The 25,322-nt window shown below is 40.0% G+C and overlaps 2 protein-coding genes across 5 annotated transcripts in view; one reads left to right on the top strand and one right to left on the bottom strand.

Annotated features, from left to right (window-relative positions):
• Positions 1-25,322, top strand: part of LOC117218507 (uncharacterized) — a 37,847-nt gene that overhangs the window by 5,301 nt on the left and 7,224 nt on the right. For all 4 annotated transcript variants that reach the window (XM_076520921.1, XM_033466953.2, XM_076520922.1 and 1 more), the window contains 16 exons: positions 266-553; positions 1,744-2,095; positions 2,466-3,688; positions 13,885-14,049; positions 15,373-15,558; positions 15,642-15,818; positions 16,189-16,354; positions 16,476-16,584; positions 17,367-17,493; positions 18,738-18,801; positions 18,946-19,049; positions 19,131-19,285; positions 19,398-19,512; positions 19,585-19,772; positions 19,858-20,011; positions 20,425-20,645. In XM_076520921.1, the coding sequence (XP_076377036.1) occupies positions 266-553; positions 1,744-2,095; positions 2,466-3,688; positions 13,885-14,049; positions 15,373-15,558; positions 15,642-15,818; positions 16,189-16,354; positions 16,476-16,584; positions 17,367-17,493; positions 18,738-18,801; positions 18,946-19,049; positions 19,131-19,285; positions 19,398-19,512; positions 19,585-19,772; positions 19,858-20,011; positions 20,425-20,645 (3,794 nt within the window). The remainder of the gene's footprint in view (positions 1-265; positions 554-1,743; positions 2,096-2,465; positions 3,689-13,884; positions 14,050-15,372; positions 15,559-15,641; positions 15,819-16,188; positions 16,355-16,475; positions 16,585-17,366; positions 17,494-18,737; positions 18,802-18,945; positions 19,050-19,130; positions 19,286-19,397; positions 19,513-19,584; positions 19,773-19,857; positions 20,012-20,424; positions 20,646-25,322) is intronic.
• Positions 4,713-9,395, bottom strand: LOC117218506 (carbohydrate sulfotransferase 11). The gene is made up of 6 exons (XM_033466951.2): positions 9,023-9,395; positions 8,647-8,795; positions 8,095-8,266; positions 6,622-6,781; positions 5,421-5,620; positions 4,713-5,022 (listed from the first exon to the last, which is right to left on the bottom strand). The coding sequence occupies exons 1-6, from the start codon at positions 9,167-9,169 to the stop codon at positions 4,783-4,785; spliced, it is 1,068 nt and encodes a 355-aa protein (XP_033322842.1). The 5' UTR covers positions 9,170-9,395; the 3' UTR covers positions 4,713-4,782.

Here is a 25,322-nt window from a genome sequence, read left to right as displayed (position 1 = left end):
TTGCTACAAATCATCCAGTACGTATATTCTTCAACGAAACACCTGTTTTCAGAAGACGTTCATTAATTTTTTTCAGGAAAACTTGCCAAGAGATCCTATTCTCTTCAAACTGTTACCCAGATATCCATTCTTTCTTAGGTGGACTTTGAAAATGGACTTGAAAAATGTAACGACTCGATGTCGACATATTTGATATTCATTCTTATGGAATAGGTGGATGAATCGATGTACGAATCATTTGGCGAATGATGTGTGGTAAATGCAGGTGCGAACTCGCAAGTTCCCGAGCGAGGTCGACACTCGTCTCACGTTCCTGGAGATCTCGGAGAGACTGCGTGATCCAGAATGGGAGGTGCGTCAACACGCAGTTCGCGTGCTGATAGACGTGCTGCCGACTTTGAATGCCGACACCGTGGACAAGGTCATGCAACCAGTGGTACCGGAGCTGGTCAATAATTTGGGCCACCCGGCGCCGGCGGTGCGAAAGGGTGCCTTGGACGCGTTGCGGGTTTTTCTCGTTCACAGTCACGATCGCGAGAACACTATCAAAAGGGTGAGTATTCTATTTCGATTTCAAAGATCCGCGAACCTCTTTGATTTGGATAAAACCTTGGAAGCTGAAGAACAACCAGAAGTACTGGAGATATTGGGTTGGCAACTAAGTAATCGCCGATGTCAGTTATAGATGTCTCTCACTCCCATTTTTATGATATCCGTAAATGTTATATTATAAAATTATTATTATTATTATTATTATTATTATGTTATTTTTTATTATCCGTGAATGTTAGCAACTGGATAAATTGAATGCAGCGGTCAAGGAAAAGCGACCAGAATTGGTCAATCGTAAAGGTGTCATTTTCCAGCAGGACAATGCTAGGCCGCACACGTCTTTGTCCACTCGGCAAAAATTGATGGATATTGGTTGGGAATTGATGTTACACCCACCATATAGCCCTGATCTCGCGCCATCGGATTACCACTTATTTCGATCCCTGGACAACTCCCTTCGTGATAAAACTTTTAATGATGATGATGCTGTAAAATCTCACTTAACTCAGTTTTTGGTCGAAAAGGATCAGACTTTCTACGAGCGTGGAATTTTCAAGTTGTCAGAGAGATGGCAAAAGGTCATCGAACAAAATGGAAAATACATTACAGATTAAACTTCATTCCAAGTAAAAAAAAATTTTTTATTTCATTGAACAAATCGGCAATTACTTAGTTGCCAACCCAATAGTATCGGACAAAATAATTGACCAGAAAATAGACTAAATCCCCTATCGCACCTTGCATTCTAAAGAATCTACCTCTGTTAAGCTACTCTGTTTTTTACTTCTGCTTTTTACATGTTTAATTTTAACAAATAAATAATTGAATTTGGATGGTAAAAATTTGACGTGACATATTCGATAAATATAAAGTTAATTGTACTTATAAATAGACTAAAGTAATTGGCTATTCCACAGTAACTGGCTCCAGTACCCTATGTCGAACTTCAAGCGACCTTCGGAACAATTCTGAAAACCGTACCTGTAGTAAAACATTGCAGAAAGGTATTTGGACGGTATTGCGGGGATCGGCAGAGTCGGGGTCTGAAAATCTCATGAATTAACACGTTGATTCGTTGATGTTGATGCGCGGGCACGTCGCGACCTTGCACTTCGCTCATCCCCACTATCCGATCCATCGATCGCGAGAACGCAATTGCATTGGGTGTCGGACACGTTGTTGTCTCGGCAGATTCTTCAGGATGGGCTGAACCGGTCGGAGGCGCGGGACTCCTTCCAGACGAACGTCACGACAGGGGTGATCCTGAGCGTGCCGTCTTTGCTGTTCCCATCCTCGAATGGTCCCTCCGCTAGCACCCAGCTCGTCAAGGACGCGACGATCGTTCTAGCATCGAGACTCGCTCACGTGCCGCATCAGGAAGCTGTGCTGAAGTCGCTGATGAAGATCAGAGACGCTGTCGGTGTCGACGAGTTCGAGAGCTATTTGGAGGACTACGACAACAAGTTGAAGAGGAACATCGAGGTCCTGTCGAAGATTTATAACGTTAGGTCTAGCAGGAAGCCGCAGAGGAAGAACACTGATGGTGAGGCATTGCAATGGGTCTCCGGTAGTCTTTGGATATTATACTCTATTATACTCAATATTCTATTCTATTGTATTCTATTATATTATTATATTTATTCCATTATATAAATCGTAGGAAATGAAGTAAGGCTTGTAATTAGATAATTTTTATTTCATACAGACTAATTATTGCACGAACTTTGATAATTGCATGACAGTCAATGTGTTCCGAGCCTTAAGCGATGATTTAAAATTTTGAAAATGTCACTTGCATCACTGTGGTTCTAAGTGAAAGCCGTATAGTCATAAACTGAAGTATACAATTGAGTTATCCTTGAATACTATCCTTGAATCGATAGTCTCTCTAATCACAGTCTACTTTTATAAAGGTGTCGAGAAGTCGGACAAGGAACGGGACTGGAAGTGGGAGGAGAGCGACAGCGACACTTCGGGCATCGTCGAAGAAGAAGACGAGGTGAACAACGGAGTGATGCCCGCGGCCCGAGTGGTGCTGGAAACTGAGATCAAGTTTAACGAGAAAACGGCGATCACGATGACCATTCTAGAAGAGAAAGAAGACAGCGAGAAGGAGCAGGACGAGGAAAGCGGGACAGACGTCAGAAACGACGGAGAAAACAAGGACTCGTCTCCGGATCGCAAGAAGACTCCTAGAAGAGTGCACTTCGGGGGTGAAATAGTGAAGCTGAGGACACCGGACAGCGACGAGACGGAGTCTGTTGATGCGACACCGAAGACTAGGATCCCGGTTCCCGTTACCCCTGCGACTAAGATGCCGAAGACACGGAAAAGGCCTTCCTCGCAGCCTTGTAGCCCTCAGAGGGAAGCTGAGAAACCTAGGAGGGCTACTAGGTCGATGTCTAGCAGCCCTAAAAGAGAGGTCTATACGCACAATGCACAGCTGAGTCCTAAGAAGAGCATACTAGCTAGAACCAGCAGTCCTGCCGACTCGAGGAAGAAGAAGGACCTTGAGTCGAACGACGCAGAGGAGAGTCCTTCAAAGGGGATGAAGTCGGAGGAGTCTGGGAAAATTGTCCAGAGTGTCCCAGATGTAGACCACTTGGTCGGTAACAAATGGATAAATTCGGACGAGAAACAAAATGAAATTTTAGGCTCGGAGACTTCGAAGAGCTCGAAGACCCCACAGGGACCGGAAGACACTGTTCGGAACAAGAAGAATATCAAAGAGGAGAAGAATCTGTGGGATAAGAGGCAGGATTTGGGGGATACTGCGACTGAAAATGATCGGAAGAAGACCTCCGAAGAAAAGGAGAAGGTTGCAGACCCCAAGAAGGACTTGTTCTTTGGATCTCCGGTGGAGGATCATGAAGAAGGTTACAATCGTAACGATGGTTTACCTAGCACCAGAGATTTTATCAACGAAGAGGCTTCATCTGTGGATAACATGAAGTTGAAGAGCAGTTCGGCGAAGGAGGTTATTGACGGTGAACGATCGATGAATGGTGATAAAGCCAGTGACAAAAGTGGAAACACTGTGCGTGGAATCGACGAGTTGGAGAGGATGTCCGAGGAGCCTAGCTGGGAGGAACTGGGTCTGGTGGACCAGGAGGTGCTCGAGGATTTGCATAACAAGGTCAGCTAAATGCTAGACACATTTAATCAAATAGCACTTGCATGGCGGAGCCTGGGTCTGTTTTTAGCTAGCAATTCAAAGGTGTTAACTGGCTGCATAGCTCCTGACGATTAATTTTAGAGGAAGATTCTTGGATCCTGCTAATAAGCGACAGATCCGTTTCTAAAACACAAAGCTGACTTTAACAAAATGGTAGCTCGTGTAGATGGGAAGACTTTACACAATATTCAATTGATCTGGAAAAAGTACCGTTAAAAATATGTCTAAAAATATTGATGAACAACAGCCGAAATCACGATAATCTTTATAGTCATTAATATTCTCTGCTTTCTGAATTCTCTTATTGCCAAGCATTTTGCAGAGCTGCGTTAATACTGTTGCAATAGGAAGCATTCTCACACCAATCAATTTGAAACAAGGCTTCGTAAAGTTATTTATCGTCTAATTATCTTCATAAATAATGACTGTGTACGTACACTTCGAGGACTCTAGAGTAGACATAAAAATTGTAATGTTCTATTGACATAAACGTCCGGGGATCAATGAAGGGACACTGACCAGTAATCGTCGACGTATATTTTTTCCTTTGTCCGTTCACGACCCCTATTAACGCCGGTTTAAGGGGAAGGACTTTGGGACAGATCGTTCTGATACATCCGCGGGAAACTAGGTCAATCGATTTCGTTGGCAAAAGTTCGTCGCGTGGCGTAACGTGATTTAAACCCCATCAATTAAGGCTACGTGTGCTTATCAGACTTTAACACGTCCCCTTAGTTCTTGCTCTTTTTGTTTTTCGTAACCGTTGAGTGTTTCAACCGGCGATTACCGTGGCCGCGACAGTTCGGAACCGGTCCGGATTGAATTCACCATTGTGTAGTTGGATTTTTAAATATTCCATGAGCGAGTCGATTAGCGCCGCCAGCGATTCTCATGCGGAGAGACGATCGATGCTCGTTTAAATTCAATCAGGAAGGATAGAGCAATCGTCTCAACGATTCAAGGAATGATTAAAACGTACAGGCAATGATTTGAGAAAATTGCATTTTTAGATCGTTTAGGTGTAAACAGGTGTGGCAGACGGTATCAATTAGAATTTATTGACGGAGTGATGGCCCAGTCGCGTATCGATAGTAAACGTCCGGCGAGTAGTCGAACAGATCGAAGTCCAATTTGAATTTTTCGTAGAGCTTCTCCACCATGTTCGGGCTGAGCTGACTGAAGTATACTTTTGATGCATTCAAGTGACCTCCGCTGTGTCGCCACCTTGGCTTAATTAACTTCTGCAACCCGAATTTATGGATCGCGTAGATCTGGTCTCGCCGCAATGTTTCTACCTGCGGAACGAGAAAATACAAATCGACTGGAAAACAATGTATTTCTTTCTAATCATTAGCGAATTATAGATCTTCGTGCAAACACGCACTTGTCTAAATTAATTAAAATAGGATAAAGAAAGAAAGAAAGTTCTTTCCTTGAAGTTTGATTCCTGCGAATTATAAACGAGATGAAAGTACATTGAAATCTTTAACTTTCATACAATATAAATTTTTCTATCATTTCTATGTGCTGCAAATGCATACATTTATTATGCATTTTATTATGCGTATTATTTAATAAACTTTCTAATATTGTTCTATATCGAATAATTTAAATAGTATATACAGAAATCATCGTAGCATTGAAATTTGATGTTACTTCATTCATACTTAAAGTTACTTCATTTTTACCATACCTTCGCAATTATCTCATAATCGACGAGGCAAGGAGTACAAAACAGATAATAAGGCATCCAATGATCGTCTCCGTAGCTGGCTAGATCCGTGTGGATCAAGTACTCCACGAATTCTCTGAACGTAGGCTCGATCCCATTCGGCGCCGGGACGCCATATTGTCGGATCACTTGGTCATCGCGCGGTCTCGTGAAGTTCTTTTCTGGAAACGTAATATCTCGATCAGAAATGATTATTTCTGCATTCCAAGACACTCGGTTACTCCCTACTTATAAAACACATCCCTGCCTTTAAATAAATCAAACTAATTAACGGCAGAGTCAATATTTTCAACGAATGAAACAGTAAATCATTTTTCGCCGGCGTTAGCGTGTCTTCGTGAAACACGGCTGTTTCGTAATTGTCAAAACGTTCCTTTGCAAAAAAGATTAGATAGCATCTACGGTATAATTCCAGTGTAGTTTCAATATTTTGTACAAACAAAACCACGTGTGTGTTATCAGTAGACTGCGGATTTTGAGTATTTATGATAAAATTGACTACGTAAAATTCCAGGCAACGAAGACGCTAAAAGAATTTAAGGACATTCCTACATTCTCCACCATTTATTAAAATTATTAAAAAAAGAAACAGATATATATTTATTCAAATCTTGTACCTTTTAATTGATTCAGATTCAGTTGATTCATTATTTTGCATAAAGATCCGCAGTCTAGTCATTAATTTTATTTTGAAACCGAGTTTCATGGTGTTACAAACCGCTTGCGAGAGAAACGAAAAGAATCGCACAAATTATGAATTATGCGCACAAAATTTGCATCTATTTCAATCCCAAATGCTTCTGCAAGTGCAAAATACGTTTCCCTGGGACCTCTACACGCACATAAAGTTTTCAAATCTATGAAAATGCAGCGGGAACAAGAATAATAAATTTAATACTCGACGGAACAAAGATCTGCTTGCTTAGATTTCCTCATGTTTTCATGCTTTTGTTTTGCAATCTATGAAAAGTAGGTTAACAAGTTTTAATCTTATAGCAAAATTCTAATCAGTTTGAAGCTGTTTGTCTCGCAATAAACGTTTTGATCGCGGTCGGTGTATTTACATTGGTCAGAGGAGAGCCAGAAATCTCGCACGTGTACCGGCACACCATGGGAACGCGACGTTAGGGAATATCGCGGTCGATATTTTGCCGTGACTCACCGCGATACTTTTGAACAATCTTGCCGCCGTATTTCCGATAAAAGTGAAGTGTCCCGTGCTCCCTTCCAGCCACGGAGTTCTCCAGCTTATCGCGATACGCGCTCAGCAATCTCTCAAATGGGTGCCTTACCACCAGCAGTTTCTTCGTTCCCCTCAGCGCCTGCACCAGTTTTCCTTGTGTTAGATCTTGTTACGTTCGCGGGCCGATTCTGTCGAAGATCTCGACGATTTCGTTAATCGAACAGCGCATGCTACAATTAGGCGAAAAACTGGCTGACCAACTCTTTTTTCCCGTGCTCGTTTATCGCCGGGCTGTTCGCCGAACACCGGTCTCGTTACTCGAAGACACAATTCTCGTTGCAGAGTGACCCGCGGTGCGGCATTACCCTTCTTTCTTTTATCTTTGTGTACCCTTCGAATGGGATGTTCTTGCAAATAGCCTTGCGAGAATCTACAGACCTTTTTACAAGGAACGATTTGTGGCACATGTTTTGGATTCATTTTTTAATCCATGATTCACATTTTAGATAGGTACCGTGCAGTCGTGGTCTGCACGTGGTCCTGTCTTAAAGTCGACATTTCCAGCTTTCATTTAAGCTAAGTAAGTTGCATAGATACAACTCCACGAGAATATATCTTAAAATCTATTCTTTTCTTTTAAATTTTGCAAACCCCACGATGTCAGAGGACAATTCTTTTTATTTTTTTCATAACTTCTCATTCTCGTCGTTCTTTTGCAGTCTAATCTACCATGTCTTAGAGTATACACTTCTAGCTTTCGTTTAAGCTAAGTTGCATAGAAATAGCCCCACAAGAACATATCTCAAAATTCATTCGAATTATCGTTTCAAATTCGTGCAAGTTTCCTCGGAAGTCCGCGAATTGATTTATTACACAACCTAATATACATCGATGCACCATTTTTGTATCTTTTATGTCAGGATGTCTTTAGAATAGTGTCTTTTCTGGTTCCAATAATTTTTAACGTCTCAGCTGTGGATTATAGTCGTCATATAGAAATGGCAATTTTAACGACAATTTTTGTCGAATAATCATAGATGAACCTGTCGAAGGAAGTTGGACGTAGCGTGATCGATAAAATATATACGAAATTAAAGATTGGTCGACGCAGCTGAGAGGTTAAACTGTTCGCATTTAATCAAGGTTATTACAAATAAATATGTAAAGATTTAAGTTGCTTAGCTCTTCTCGGAACTACGTGAAATGAAGCTGTTTATTCAGCGAGTTAATAATTGGATAATTATCGTGGCAAAATTTAGTACAATTTCATTCTTAATGCACAAGAATTATGTGCAGTAGAATGTCGTTTTATCGAACGTTTATGCAAATTCCTGTTTTCGCGCATGGGTACCGAGGAAAGGGAAGTTGGGTAGAATTTTGATTTAGTTTAGATATGGTCCGCCGTTGTGAAACGAAATCCGAAGAAATTTTGTGCCTTCTCACTCTTCTCACCTTTTCAGCTTCTGGATACTCAAGTTCCGGTATCACTCTCCTGGCGATCGCCGATATTTGCTCCTTTCCACTGTTCAGTTCGTCTTCTCGCACATTCATCAGAAGGCACAAGTTGTAGATCCACGTTGTGCTGCCGGCTTTGTAAATCGGACAGTATGATAGATTATGCGATCTATTCGACAAATAATGTTGCACGAAGGCAATCTATTAATTTGCAAGATACAGAATCCACGTGTACATTCACGTTTTTTTTTTTTAATAATTTCGATGAAAATTAAATTAAAATTTCGGTACAGTAGAATCTCGGTTAACCGAACTGGATTATCCTCGATCTTTGTTATTTAGATTTCCGATTATTCCAAATAATAACGATGAAACTACAGGAGGACCAATTTTGAATTCGGATAAGCGAAGTTCTACCGTATCTCATATTAAATTTCTTGACTTTGATCACAAATACGTGAAATCTAGTTATAGTACTTTTAAGTCAATATTTGGATCGTGATCATCCGAGTACTGTGATTAGTGGTATTAATTAATCGATCGACGAACCTAGTTATGTAAAAGACAGCGTACTGCGGCGCGGGCGGATGTTTGAAGATCGCAGGTTTATTAGGATCTCTGTACGATCCTAGATTATAATTTTTGCACGTGTTTGTGACTCTCGCCAGCCGCTTAAAATTATCTGCCTCCGCCTCCACCTGAATAACATTAATTCTTGTTACCAGACGAAAAGATAGTAATTTAATCAATTTATCGGTAACCAGAGCGGATTTTATGCATTTATGAAAAAAACGGAATTAGACCAAATGCAAATCGGTGAAACCATTTAAAGAATTCAAAACTATACTATTATTTGCAATCACTGACAAAACTCCGCGTTATATTTATTACGCGTTTAGATTAAAATTTAGAATTATGGGCGCACCATTAATTTGCTCAATTCTTCGAGCGTAGCCACCGGTCTATCTTCTTCACCCACGCGAAGAATCGTTAACCTAACGATCACTATAAATAATCCGCAGCCTAGGATGTATTTCAACGTTCGCTCGATTTTTCGCCGATTTCGAAACATCGTGATTTTTTGTTTTTGTTTTTAATATACTTGACTGCGGGTAGGAAATTGTATCAATAAAATTGCACCGTGTTTCACCCAGAGAAGATCTTGCAAACTGCACTCGAAATTAGTATCATTCGTAGAAAAAAGCGCGTGTCTGCTCGAAGAACCTGCTAAATATTCGTTCTTCCTACTGGCGAGACACTGACTGACCGGTTTCCTCTTCGTCTGGGACAGTGATGGATCTAGCGTGCACGAATCCCGCGGCAAGACACCTCATACTATAATCAAATTGATATTCCACGGTCGACCTTCGGAATTCAATTAACTTCTTCCTGTCCGTGAACATTCGGACGTGAGCGATTTTCGTGTTCAGCGTGTCCTTTGACTGGCAGACCAACTTGAACAGGTGATTCATACGGAAGACCAATTTATACAGACGTTTGGGCTCATTTGAAACATGTAATACATTATAGGTGTTGACAATCGGCAATTATAAAAAACGAGCCGCGAGGCACGAATAATCGTATCTCCTCTTCCAAAATTGTCCATTTTTATTTACAAGCCGAGGGGCAATTGGGGGAGAATTTACTGTAACTCGATAACATTTATTTCCTGCGTCGTAGACATATACATTCTTTAGAAGAAAGACTGGAAATTGAAAAGATTATAGCCACTTTACTTGAATAATTTAAATATCGTTATAGAAATTAAAATAGAATTGTCGCGAAATATTTTTTACATTCGAAAAGCTACCGCTAACAGTAGATAACATTAGAGAACGTAAGATTATCAAGAAAAAAAAACGAAAGAAAAAGAGAGATAGATATTAAAAAATTAAGCAGCTATGTATTATAGAAAAAGTCGTGCAGTAAGTTTTTTTCTATTCAATTTTTTTTTCATTCAATGTCATAAAGAACAATATTACATCATTACGAAACATATTCTTACTTTGCGATATACATAAAAGAGTTTACAAACTAACCAACGAGAATAGAAATTGGCATAAAGATTGATTAAAAATCATCTTTCAATCGTTTAAGATTGAAAGGAAAGTCATCCTTACAACACTTTCTATAAAAATAATGCAGAAGCTTCGAAGTCAACATAAGTGTCTGCAGATTATTTATTGCTAATCGTAGTCGGTCCAAATTGTTTATGAATTCTTAATCGGGAAGAAACTGAAACACTAATGGACGTAAGGCTGAAGGTTGTGAAAGAGTTTGTCGGCGAGGAAAGTTAGAAAAAAAAGCGCTATTCGTGTCGCAGAAACACGTCGAACACACCCGTTGGCCGTGAAAATCGTCTTCCTTTCATTCAACGGAAGTTCAAGGCCACTCTATGCCTCCTCATGAATGTCGCTATGTGCAGGTGTGCGGGCAATAAGAACTATAAAACTGAATAGTATCACGGATATCGACCCGACGGGCGACCCGCGGTATTTTTTTATATTTTTTAATAGAAGAAATCGCGACACCGTTTCGCACGAGAATAAACGATTCAGGCGTCTCTAGCCGCCAAGTAGCGTCCGCTCCAATTTACCTAGCGATAATGGTAGAACGATGTAGTGCTGATATCGATGATCCTCTTCACTCGATAATTATGTTTGGAAATGATAAGCTCGATGAATGGTAATGAAATGATCGGCTGGCGAGAAACGTCCTTTAATCTTCAGATCATCAGATATAATTTTTACGATGATTCTCCTTCCTCGCGGAGTGACGAATCGATAGAAATGAGTAGAAATATTGATAGAAATATTAGAAAATTTATATTTCTAGAATTACGTTGAATATGCTGATAAATAAGAATTTTGTCGCATTTTCAACTTTGAGATTTTCTTTCGCTGGAACAATGAAAGTTATGCGAATGATTATCGGACAGGAGGATTCTGTGTACTGTCCGGAATGCAATGATATATTTTATAACATTTTAAACATTATGAACGATTTTATAACATTATGAACAATGAAATATATTTGTACAACATACAAAGAGAACCAGTCGCTTTTGAGCGAGTGATTCTACTAATTAGTTATTAAAAGATGTACTTAATTGTTGTGAAAAATAGAAATTAACGAGTAGTACAGTTGTATTACTTTAACCAAAAATGTGCTCATCCCCACGGTATCGCTACAATTTTGATTTTGTGGGATTTTATAGTGGGGTTGTGAACGTATTAACAGCGGAAAACGGTGAAAGATTTGCGTAAGTTGGCGAAACTCCCCCAGGTCGCGAACCTCCACTACAATATTCGCCACGGAAGCAACACACTCATCAATCTAACGTGTTAATCACTCCCCGCGTCGTTTTTTCAACGTCCGCCAAGGTTTTTCCGAAGCACACCCTCGTGGGAGGGTTACGGTACGCGTCATTCGATTAAATAGATTGATCACACTTCCAGGATATATTTCCATCACGTATCTTCGTAGCACTGAAACGCGGACTTTTGCATTATGCATGCTTTCTTGTGTTTTCCACGTGGCGCCGCCATATTGGCGCACCCCCGCGTGCAACCACCATGAATATTCCGTGGATGAAAAACGATAAACGGAGAGGGAAACCACGAAACAGAAAGATAAAGTCAGAAGAAAAAGATAGAACGCTCACTGAAATTAGAAGTGCGATTTTTCAGCATTTTTAGGAGCATTTGGTAAAATCGTGGAGTTTTGTCCACGATGATTTGATTTTTGTTTTGAAATCCCCATCGCGATGGTTGCACGATAGTCTTTTGAATAGTCCGTTACCAATTTTTTAATTAGCTAACATTATTTTCGGCGATTCTCTATGCACATCTAGTTTTATCAAATGAATTTCATTATTGGAGAAGCTGTAAAGTCAATTGAGAAGAAACCATTAAGCGTAGAAAATAATGTCAAATTAAAATCTTAATTAAAAAATCTGGCAAATATATTATAGACTTAAATAAAAATGTTGAAAGTTGCCTTCTCATTCCTTTGACAAAACAAATGTTGATTGATTTTTTAATGGCAACACAAACCCATGGAAACGACGAAACCAAAGAGACAAGATAGGTGAGAAACATGGGACGGAGAACGTGATTAAAAGCATATAAGTAAAAAAAGCAGGAAAAGAGAAGAAGAGAAGGTGATAACAGGAGACGTTTGATAAGAAAAGGGGGTGAAAATGAAAGTAGAGAAAAGACGCAGGGACGACAAGCAGAAATAAGAGTTCGAGGGAAAGTAAGGTTGCGAGACGGCGGAGAAGGGAAAGGTGTGGAAAAATATGCTAAAAAGAAGCAGAAAGGGCCCGGGGGGGGGGTCATTTATGCATGGAAACGCGGGGGTGAAAGACGCGTGCGCCGAACCTTCCACCCACTAACAAGAAAATAATTACGCGAATGTGTTGCGTGTGCCGAGACGGTCCAGTAAAACGTCCTTTCCGTGTTATATGCAAATCTTTGCCACGATTCACCTTCGTTCCACCCCCTCTTTCTTCTCCGAACCCGTCGAGAACCCGTCGGATCTTCGAATCCGCGAATTCCACGGTTTTCGCATTCGCGTTTGTCTCGGCACCCTCCTGAATTATGAACGACGTAGAATTATTGCTTGCTACGATTATTACCATTATTCACTCGAATTTATGCGTTATGCGGCTTTCCAGACTGAACTCCGTTGATTTTAACGAACGAACCTCTCACGTTCTCTTATCTCCGGCGCTTCTAGACAATTAGCATAACATTCCTATTCAATTAACCTGCAATTTTCCGACTACTGCTCCATTATGTGAACCTATTTAGGCCGAATCACGTACAAAATTGTTCAAGTCGTTTAGTCCGTGGAGATCGACCTTTTTCAGGATCCACTTCCAGAAAATCGTAGAGAAAGAGAGATTATTTCGATTAAAAATCAGTCTTCTCAATTTGTTCGGGGAACGAAGAAGCAATCTTCAACTTTGCGCTAATCCGAAGAACGAACAATAAAATGGAATTGCGATTGAATCATGCGGCTATCTTCGGCTGCAGAAAATTAGCCGGGTTCCACGCGATGCGACACGGTCTTCCGCGAGTTCAACGAAATTACGAAAAGTCGATATCATTGGCCATCTCCGCGTAAATACAGCTGAATCGGAAAGCGAATGCAGATGTTACCTGTGCATCGCATTCAAACCTGCTGCTGCAACGATCGATAATGTTCGCCCGACAACTCGTGTGTCGTGATTCTTGAACAACGACATCACGCAGAAATGACGCTTTCCACACCGAAACCTCTCAATACATTCGTGTTACGTAGGATCATCTCGTCGATAATATTTATCTCGGGTAAGCGAATCTGGTGCATACATCCCTACGCTTCGAACTCTTAGATACGCTTCAGTATATGAGAAAATACATGTCATCGGTTATCCACCTGCTAATTCAGACCAAAAAGGTCATACGATTGTTTTTTACCAAAGTCGAGCAGTTCGAATATCGACAATTTCCGATGTTCCAATCTGTCGCCAAAGGTCTGCCAATTTGGGCTGAAACATCTAAGAAGAAAATGACCAATAGGCTATAAAAGTAGAAGCTTGGAGCTTTAAAATCAGTCTAATTTTATCGTCGAGCGATTATCTTTTACGAAATTATGACAGATCGAATGTCAACAAGTTTAACGTTCGAACATGTTTGGAACCATTATAAGAAGCTGATTGTTAATTTAAATGATTTTTGTGTGATGCAATTTCTTTTTTATATCGTTTCTTTAATTGCCCGTGACGTGGCATTGTTCCAGGACGATTGGCGAGCTCGTGTCAGAGGCCTGGAACGAGTAGCATCGGCTTTACGAACGTCTTCTGCGCTGATCGCGATAGAGCCGCGATTAGGATCTCTTTTGCATACTGTGCTAGGCTGTGAAAGGAGCTGTCGAGTAGCTGCTGCTGGCTTGGCAGTGGCAAAGGTAAGCCTGGGAACTCGTACGTTCGCGCCTGCTAGATCAATCTAAATGCTAAGTTCTTAGCGCGCGTTATTCCATAAGTATATATTATTTTCTTCGTCGCTTCGTTTACCAGCTGATAAATCGAGATGCGATCTCCGTGCTGGATTATTTGACGGTTACAGTAATGTCTCCCTAATTGACGCTCAGATTGTCCACGAAAATGAACAATTTGGGAAATGGAGCCTTGCGACTCGTTTTTTATAGTTACCGATTTTCAACAATTATAAAAACGAGCTGCAAGGCTCGAATAATCGGATCTCCTCCTTCCTAACTGTCCATTTTTGCGCAGAATCTCGGCGCCAATTAGGGAGAATTTACTGTACTTTGTTTTCTCCGATTGCAACTGCTGACCAAACGGTAACAGCTATTCACAGAAAGTTTGCGAAGTCATTATTGATCGATATAACTCTATATATTATATTATTCATGTCGTGCAAGATTTAGGAAGCCAAATGGTCTCAGCAATTAGCGACTCGAAAATTCCTAGATGTTCCCACGATTCAAGGAATTTCAGGTTCCATAAATCTCGAGTGGGTGTTCTGTTGAGATTAGGGATTCTAAGAATCTTGATAGTCGGCAGATTTTATTATATTGTGTATCTCCAAGGATTCTAGACATCCCAAGAATTCCACTGGCTTTCGGCGTTATAGGATTCCCTGGAATTCTTCAGTATATTTGAAGAAATTGCAGATGGCCTAAAAGTCTCGGCAATTCGGTAATCTTGATAGACGTTCTTCCTTCCCGAGAGTTTCAGGTTATTGGAAGATGTAAAAGTGGTGGGAATCCTTAGAAATTCTTAGGAATCCCAGACTCGAAGGTCTCAGTATCCTCAAACTCGAAGAGAGTCCTGGATTCCCAAGAATCTTCAAAATTCTAGGAGTTCAAGGATTCAGTTTCGAAGGTCCTAGTAGACCAAGAAATCTCAATAATTTTGGTGGTCTGCCGGAACACAGGACTTCTAACCATCCTCCAGATAGTCTCGATGATGCCATAATCTTTGGACACCCTAGACCCCGAAGTCCAAAAATTCGAAAACTTAAAAATCGTCCACAATAGCTACAAGCTTGGATCTGAAGTTTCGATCTTGAACATCAGATTTCCTGCAACACTAGGACATTCCAAGCCGAGCATTCCTATAAAATAGCAGTAAACAGAGTCCCTCGTGACTACTTTACCTACACGCGAGTATTTCAAATCGAGGTTTACGACGGCCAGCTTTAATGCGAAGAAATATGAAAGCTAAGAAACACGCCTGATGAAACGTAAATCATTTGATCCCATTAGGTGGTCGTGGCTGGCGTGAGCGAGGAGGCTCTGAAGGAACGATTGCCCCAGCTCTCATGGGGTTTAGCCAGACAAGGTGGACCGTGCGCTGCTCAATTGGCCAGGCTAGCGATGCTCAGACTGAGACCCGCTCTTCTTCTAGAGGAATTCCTGCAGCCGCGGTGCTTGAACGCTAGGAACGCTAAGGTGACGTTACATCCTCTATCTAGGAATTCTTTAGGTAGACTTTTTAGTTAAAGAGAGAGAGATTATTCTTTCTGTTACTACAGACCAGGGAGAACACCTTGCAACTGCTAATCTTCTCTCTGGTGACTTTTCCGAGCACCGAGTTCAAGGTGGACACGGTGGCGAACAAGGTTGCTAAAATGGTCAGAGACCGAAGACGCAGAGTACGGCAGGCTGCGCTCGATACTTTGGCTGTTCTTGCACAGATCTACGAGACCGAGGTACCGAGTCTTATTTCACACAGAGCCTGTTATCTTCTTCGGACTCCTAAAAATCTTTCAATACGCTTTATTTAATAGTCAAACATGAGAAACGCAAAAAATGTTTTTGAACAAATGTTTTCTACATTGTTCTCGGAAGATCGTTCCCTGAAATTGTACTCATTTCGTAAAATGGTACTCGCATTGTCGCCAAAAATCAGTCCTCGAGCGTGCAACTCGCTCTAATCTTTAAGGGCCATGTTCAGCCTGGCTTAGTCCAGCTTAGCCTAACCAGGATTGTGAAAAGGAAGGGAGATTACGAATGGTAGCGGAAAGGGAGTTAGAATGCATAGCGGGGAGGATCGGTAGTGTTATTGTTGAACGGTTGCAGGAAGTATTAGCGGCTGGAAAACGGGCATCGGAAGCACACCACGATGGAGAGGCGATGATGTCTGCTATTCGGGCGCGTCTCGCCCGGAAGTCGTTACCTTTGGTCTCCGCCGATGGCCTCGTTATGTACGGTTTGCAAATTTCGCCCACCGTCCAGATAGCCACTGGTAAGTCCCCTATTTGATCATTAATGTAGTCTATCGCCGAGCTCCGCTCAGCGATCTATAGAACCTGTTCAATTTCCGCTATCTTCAGGCTTTATTCAATATTTGATTACACTTTTCTCAGGTCCTGATGTTGATTGGATAGTAGCCGGAAGTGGTTCGGTATCGCCGGGCATCGGTCGTACAAAGGGTCAAATTATAGCGACTAGGTCCGAGCAGGAGAAACTTGCTAGGTAATGTCCTGAATATTACAGGTGGTTCATTATCAATCATCGGTAATATAGTGTGGATTTTATGCGTACAAACGCAGGCAGAAATGAGAAGATGAAATATAAAGTAATAATGAGGATCAAATATACCTTTCTAGAAATAAATTTATATATACAGGGTGTCCCAGGTTTTAATGTTCAAACTTTATCAGTATATTCTGTGGCACAAAGTAAGAAAAGAATGTTATGTAAAGATAGGTCATATAGAGCTTTATTAAGAAGTTATAACAAAAATTCAGAATAGGAATAGTAATCAACTAAAAAAAAAATAAAAAATAAAAAAAAATCTTCGATCGATGTCAATCATGTATTGTCAACAACGGTTATTAATACATTTCGAAATGTATTAATAAACACAGCTTACATAAACACACGGCATGTGCTGATCTATTCAATCCAATGCTCGCAGTAACAGCAAGTTGATTACTATTCCTATATTCTGAATTTTTGTTGTAACTTCTTAATAAAGCTCCATATGACCTATGTTTACATAACATTTTTTTCTTACTTTGTGCCATAGAATACACTAACGAAGTTCGAACATTAAAACCTGGGACACCCTGTATATATACTAAATTATTTATTATATTACTAAATTTATTTTTAGAAAGGTATATCCTTTATTATTATCTTTATTATTATATATATAGTCTCTTCTACTAAAAATTACCAAAAATCTACAGTTCAACGAGGTCCATTATACAATACAATATTATATAATAAAAGGTTTTGTTAAACATTTTCAGATATGGGAATGCAAAAGCCTCTGAAAATCCCTGGATCGATAGGCCAAATTTAGTAGCCCTTGGAGTGGCGATGAGACCTAAAGGTGACCACCCTGTGGTTTGGCAGATGGTGCCAACACACAATCAGGTATATATGTACATGGAAGACGAAGTCTAACAATAATTAGATGAGGCACCTAAATCTATCAAAAATGTCGTTAAAAATTCTCTGATATGTATCTTGAAAATTAAAAATAATATTACGTGTTTCAATAGATTTAGATAGTAAGACGTTTGCAATTAAATTGTGCAATGACTGTCGAAAGGGAAGCATTTGGAATTTCAAAAGAATTTATCAACATTGTGATGGAACAAGAATAGATGTAATAACGATCCTTGTCAGTGTACCTCTGGCCGATGTCAATGAACGGGATTTGGCGCGCGCCCGGAATCGATAACATTAGTACACAATGTGGAATGCAAATATCAATTAACAATTTTAATGAGGACGCTATCGAAATGCAAGCTTAATGAGCCGAGTAGGCTTACATTCTCAGTTGGACGTTTTCCTCGCGTGTCCCGAGGTCAGCGTTGCTCGCGAAACATGTTACACGAGAACGGTTCTTAGCTGCAAATCACGATTGTATTTACTCTCCGCCTTCTTCTCGCGATTTAAATAAGAAATTGCATATTGAATAACAACGGCAGCTTTGAGCTAACCATCTCGCGATCAGCGCGTTGAAAATGAATTGTTTCGTATCGCAAGCTGAATGTGTCCCCTGTTTGATTCAATAAATCATTGATCTATAGATATTTATACGAGAAAACAATTTTCTGTTCTGTACTTCACGTTTCACTCAACTTTCTTATAAAACTATAAAATCCGCAGCTTATAGATCATTATAGATCATATTAATTTTGTACAAGACTGGATTGAACACGTTGATTTACTATCTCGATGAATTAATTCAACGATGAATTCAAGCCGCTACATCGGAGACAGTTTTGTTTTTTTTTTAATTCTTTACAAAGTTGCTTTACTGTATAAATATTGTGTAAAAATTCTTTGGAAGTGTTGCAGTATTTTTGCATTCGCGGAGAATCGTTCTCGTGTCAATGACAACCGTAATTTCAGGTGGTATCCACCCGAGATAATGCCCCATATAAATTTACAATATGTATTGAACTTACTTAAGGTTAGTAACGATCACGAGAGCGCGAAGAATTAATCAATCGATGCTGTTGCTGTAGAACGCACAGTGTTATCTAAAATTAATTTAAAATTAATAAGTATGTGTAGAATTGATTTATGGTGTTTATAGAATAATTCAAAATATTTTTCATTCAGATTTTAATAAAATGGTACTAATGGTAATTATGTATTTCTTGCAGGACCTTCAGTGCGATGAAGTGAGTCTGCAATCGGGTCGAGGCGTCAATACTGACTTTAGAAATGGTAATTTTATTTTTGACAGCGTTTCATTGTTCTTTTAAACAAATCGAGTATAGTATTGGCTAACAAGGAGCCCTATATTTTTTAAGTCATTAAAAATTGTAGTACAATCGAATTTATTACTCTTGTATTTTTGTTCAATTTTAGCCGAGAGCTATACCTTGAGCTCGAGGTCCAATTTAAGACTTCCGGCGACGGTGCGGGATACCCAGAATTACCGTAACATAGCTGATGACACTCTAGATCAACGGGTAGATCATCTCAAGATGATGTCTCTTTGACAACCGTACCATAGGTTATAATAATTCACCTTAATGCAGCTTGTATTTTAGGAAATTACAAACAAAGCAGACTCTCGGATTCCGGTGTTGTTCGCTAGGGATCGAGGATCCAAGAATAACAATATGGAGTCGAATCAGTTGAAGAAGAGATTGAAAGATGCTGCTGAGAGTACTAGCAGCATTGATTCGCAAGAAGGAAATGCTAAGTAATACTGCTTAGGAATTCTGTAGCAATCCTAAATTAAAATGCAGTGTTGATCAATTAAAAGAACTGCTAAAATCTAGAATCCATAATAATTTTTAATCTAACGTATCTAGATCTTGTGGAACTATGTTCAGAAGAAAAAAGAACCAACGAGAGAGTGGCACCAGTACTAGTCATGAGACATTCTGCTCCATAAAGAATCTGAACAATACGAATACAGACAACAGTGTAAGTGTTGACTACTCGGAAATGTCGATAAGTAATTAAAAGTCACATTACTTAATGAAACAAACGTTACAGACTCTTTCGGATAATTCGAGCCAGGAGTACACGGACACCAGAAGAATTTATCACAAGTATATGGAGAAAGATAAAACATCAAGGAGGTCTGACACCAGCTCCAGGTTCTCACAATCGAATTACAGCGATAGTCAGCAGTCCCCATTGCCGAGGAACATTCAGCAACAAACATTTATCATGCATGATATGTAAATATAGGCATCATTTTAATAACTGTTTTAGTAGATTATCTTATAGTGCAATAGTTACTTTAAAGTGGCTTCGTTTTTCTAGGTACAATTTGGTTAACAGAAGACAGGAACGGTTCCAAGACGAGAATTCATTCAGACAGCTTCAGACAGCTCCAACGCCATTAACACACTCTTACAATAGGCTTGATTATAGTAACAGTGGCGAAGAGATCAGCGATAGGAACATGTATCCTCGAGTAGGTCTTCTTCGGTATAACTATAACTGCAGATGCTCTTAAGAGGAATTGCCAATCGCATAAACGTTCATAGCCTAGTAATTAGAAATCGTAGAAAATATTCTTCTTTTTAATTTTAATTTAATACTTTAACGATCTACCGCGCAACTTTAATCATTTTATCAAATCAAAGTAATTTATTTAGTGAAATAAAAATTGAAGGAGTTGAGATATTGAGTACTCTCTCAACTTGAATACCGTTTTTTTGAACTTTCAGACGATAACTAAATTTGGTACACTCAATGTATTAGTGCAAAATTTAATTCTTAAATCTAATTATATTCCAGAACTCCCGAGATCGTTCAAGTAGATGAAAAGATTGCCATGTTATCAAACTTTGCGTGATCCTAACAGAAATTTATATCGTGTTACAGACAAGGTTCTACCGTAGGACAAAGGACGCGACCTCGCAGAAGGTCAATGACGTCGAGCTTACTTCGTCGGACGCTCAAACCAACGATCATTTCCCTGCGATACGGGCGAGCACGTCTTACAGAAGAAGACTACGTTCGTTGTCACCATCGCAATTATACCACCGACAACAATTCCCCAGAATAGCTTCTAGCGATGGTCATGCTGCCTCTATGTACGACATGTATGTATAACATTGAATTCCTTTTCATACTTTAATTAAAACAATTACGATAATTGAGAATCACAAAAAAAAGTAATATTTCCTACAGAGGATAAATTATTATCCTCTGCTCGGTTATTATGATTATCAGTGTGTTCTTAATTTATTATGGCAGCTAATAATTTATTTACCATTAACTGCTCAAAAATAACTACGCTAAAGTGAAAGCTAACGAATAGAAATTGTTAATTCTGACAATAAACTAGAAGATGATAACAACGCAGGAACATATTTTTACCCACGCCACAGGATTTGCATAATAATCGTTCCCTTAACAATATTGTCGCAAACATTTGGAAAAATAACAGACGATGTGACACCAGCACGGCGCGCATAATAAATAACGGAGTGCCAGGTGTTACAACATACCTATTGACTTTTCTTCATGAGGGCATTATCGTCAATTGCAATTTTGCCGGCCGGTGACGTGCGAGTTGCAACCTGCTATTCTCTAGCAATTCTCTGGTGCATTGAAATTGCACGCGCTGGACTGCGCATAATTTTTTTTACAACGAACAAATAAGCATGACTCTGAGAAGGTGACAAGTACCAACACTTTCTGTAATTTATTCCCCAAGCTCGCAGCTACGATGGTTCCGAGAAATGGATTGCTTAGTTTATTGCACCTTATCAAAACAATTAGGGTGCAGTTGTCCGATCGATTTTCTTAACGGAATTCCGTCGTGACGCGTCACTTCGACCTTTTAGTCACCCTTTGGCTTCATGAAATTACGATGCTGACTCAGTCATTTAATTTCGTTTTTGAACCACTTATTTCGCCGATCTATGTTTCACTTTTAATGTCGCCAGACCGCAAACTTTTATTTTGAATTTCCATGGTTCAATATTCGAAAGTTTAATTTCAATACAATTCATTAAATATTTAATGGCCTCGTCACACGTTTCATTCAGCTTGAAACGAGGTGGGTACTTTCGGACAATGGAGGACAGAAAAATAACGCGATATAAGAGAATTCTAACTTTTGTGAAAGAAAAAGTAATATGATTAGAGGTCAGAGTTGTATACTTGTATACTTATATAAAGTACAAAATCTAAACATAAACAATGCATTTGAAAACGATTTCAATATTTTCCAAACGTCTCAAATAAATCGAATAAATGTTTACATCGACGTGAGTGATGTCGATGCAGGACTAATAAGAATGATTCGGAGCACATTGAAGCCTATCGTTTGGACCGCATGGAACACTGAAATTACAGTCTCGACCTTGACACGATTATTCTTATCTCGATGCATTCGTTTCTTCCTGTCGAAAGAAAAGAAGGTCGATTAAATTCAACGGCCGCGAGAAATTGATTTTCATAGTCATGATTATTTACGAGGATCCGTTTAAAAAGCGATCTTGCAGGACGTATTAATGAGCAGCGATACGCCGAGAACATTCTTGGTCCCGTTCCTCTTTCCTTGATTTACGAACGTCGCGTGCGTGGCGGCACAAGCCACGCCGCACGGTAATTACATATCGCGTAAGTTTAAATAAACGCGGACGAATATTAGCCACACAACAATTTCAACCCGTTAGTTCGATCGCCCTTCCTCCGACTTTATAAATGTTTCATACGCGTTGCCGTTTGCCTTCTGTTATCATGTGATACGGTTTATTCATGCGGTACCCCACTCGGGAGTAATTACATTTTCAACGTCATGATCATACCTTCTGCGATGAACTGACAAGTGTTCGCAAAGGTCGACACACTTTAGCTGTTCGACGAAGACCTGTTGTTCATCGTTGCTTGAAAAAGTATTCATCGCTGCGTCTATTCAATAAATAGTATTATCACCAGGCTACTTCGTACAAAATAAAGATTGTCTTCATCGGTTGCAAGACAGCAACATTATTAATTTTTCTTCGAATCGTATCGCCATTTTACGAAATTTTTCTTATTCATTTTTGTCATAAATGCATAATAAAAGCCGCGGTCTGATTGTAACTAGACTGCCGGTTTTTATGCAAAATAAAAATTCTTTGCATCCATTATACAAAACAGTTAAATAAAGTTAAATAAAGATATGTACCTTTTTTATTTTTATTGTTTTAACAAATTGAAAATACTCTAATAAGATTCTTAAATTCTTTCGATGTGTCTTCGTTACTCTACATCTCAATTAGCCATTTTTGCCATAAATGCGTGAAATCCGCCGTCTAATTATAACAGCATTAAATAATTAAGACAGTTAAATTGGTATTCTAAAGGCGTAACTTGTACACAAATAATTCACAGTTCAAGGGTTTATTCTTTTTATGCATGAAATTCGTCCCCGAGGGACTTGCTATCCGTATCGTACAGATTCTAAAATATTTATTCTACGAGAACACTTTTTGAACAGGTTTAAAAGCAACAATTCTCCTCCTAATATGTCACAGGTATCTTGAACGATAAAGAAGGGGTTCGAACGAAATTTTTTCAAACGAAAGATAAGTATTTATTTCAAGCTGCGGTCACGCCAAAAAGGACCTCTAATCGGTGAGATCGCGAAATTTCCCGTTCGTGTCAGCAGAGAAAAAAAAATGGTCGCGACAGGAAAGTGGGGACAGTCGATATCACCTGGTCATTTTTACCTGAAACACGCGTAGACCACACCGACGCCGGCGTTTCTACCCTCGCTCGTGTCCGAAGGGGTTGGTCGCGGCTACGGTCAGTGTATAGCCATTCGACGCACGGTATCGCGTGGTTACAGGTGAAACGGCGGGAAAGGGGGGCACAGGGAGGCGGAAGGGGGTTGAATTATCTGGAAGGTAGGGGCAGCGGTCAGCGTCGGGACGTCTGACGTCTACGTGGGGCACAGTCGTGCGTGCGTCGTCATTTGTCGCGTCGTCGCGTCGTGCCAATTACGCTCGGCCCCCTTTTGGTGTACCTTGCGACTTTCGAACCCTGTGTGCCCCCCTCCGCCCACCCCCCTGCGATCGCAAAACCATATAAACCTCTTTCGCAAAGGATTCTTCTCGTGACAGTGTTGTTCGTGCTGCTAGACGACCGGAACTTCTGGTTCTTCTTTCCCTCAGGATGTCGGCTCGAATGAAGATTCTAATTGCCCTCTCGTGCACTGTTAATTATCCGGTCGAGCATAGTTGTGGTTAACAGTTTCGCAAGTATGTTCGCTAGAAACTGCCAGGTCTGTTCACTGGAAACCGTCGAGTATGTTTGCTGTTGCGAATTAATCCTGGAAGATTTTCATCGAAGACGATCGATCGATGGTTTTGGGATTGATTCTGCGAGTGTCGGTGATTGTATAGAACTAGACGCGAATTGGAGGATGATTTCTGTGCAGAACTGTATTTTCATGCAACTTCATCTGGCTCCATTTTGTTGCACTTTCGAAATCGAACTGTTGCTTACAGATACTCGGATAGTGCCAAATTAGGTAGCATTTTTATAGATCGAATTCCGTCACGTCAGCGGGTAGCAACTTATGGCATTACAAACTGAAATACTGTTACCTTTGTCACGGAACTTTATGCACTTCCCCGTTGTCTATCTGTACAGCTCTCAATTATTGAAGTTGCAACAAGCGTACTAGTCGGCAAGACATTTTCTTCCTCCACTTTTTTTTAGACCGCTAACTTCCGAGGGACATATTTCTGTCGTTCGATCGCGAATGTTTGTACAAATTTGTCATATCTTTTTATTCTGCACTAATATTGGATAATAATATTGATATATTATTATTATACATGAAATGATAAAAAAACGAATGAAAAAGAAAACATCACTTTGGCAAGTTCATAAACACTGCCTGCCAAATTACAGTGTTTTGCCAGCGAGATATACATATAGTCATCTTCATAACAGGTTGTTAATCGATCATTCGTTAACCTTGCCGAGATGATCGCCGAACGCACAACAACCCCTAAATGTTCGGTGCCGAAAGTTTCGTTTGCACGCGTCTAGACACGTAACAATTTATTGACCCGTGTTTCCTGCTGTTCGTCATAAAGATTATCAAAGCACATTAAGATTCGAGAGTGAGATACACTTGAATATATTTTTCGTGCGGACATCGATTCGATCGCTTGGATCGTGTTCGAAACGATTTAGACGCGCGACGCGAGCAATGGTTCTTTTCGATTTTCCGCTTTTATTATCGTATTCTATTTACCTTGCGGCAGAGTTTGCATAATTCACGAGGAACACTGTTCTCGTGGCCCAGCTGGAACGCTGGTAATTCCTAAATCCCGTTCGGCTCGATAATACCATCGAAACCATACAGTGTTTGTTAAAATTTCAACTTCACTGTATTTTTAGATCCTTCATTCGTAGAATTTTTTTGATCTTTTATTATATTTTTACACCATTCGTAGAGTTAGAACTATTGTTTTCTTCCTTCGAAGAAATTGCACATACAAATAATTATTGTCGATATCGATATAGAAAATAGATTTGCAATGATAGAGGCGATTTTAAAACTCTGGAAGAAGCCTGCACAATGTGTGCACATGGACTAATCGTGGTATCACCAAGGATCACCGTCATAGATCATTCGGCGACAGAAGATCGTTCGACCAGCCACGACAAAAGTGCCTCGCGAAGAATGCGGAAGCTCGACAGGTCGAGAATGAACTTTTCAAACGGCGCAAACGGTGCCACCCGCCGGAAATCAAGGACCTTCGATCGGG

Source organism: Megalopta genalis, chromosome 4 (assembly GCF_051020955.1).
Source record: "Megalopta genalis isolate 19385.01 chromosome 4, iyMegGena1_principal, whole genome shotgun sequence".
NCBI lineage: Eukaryota > Metazoa > Arthropoda > Insecta > Hymenoptera > Halictidae > Megalopta > Megalopta genalis.
Note: the sequence above shows the minus strand (reverse complement) of the source record. Positions and strands in the feature narration are given on the sequence as shown.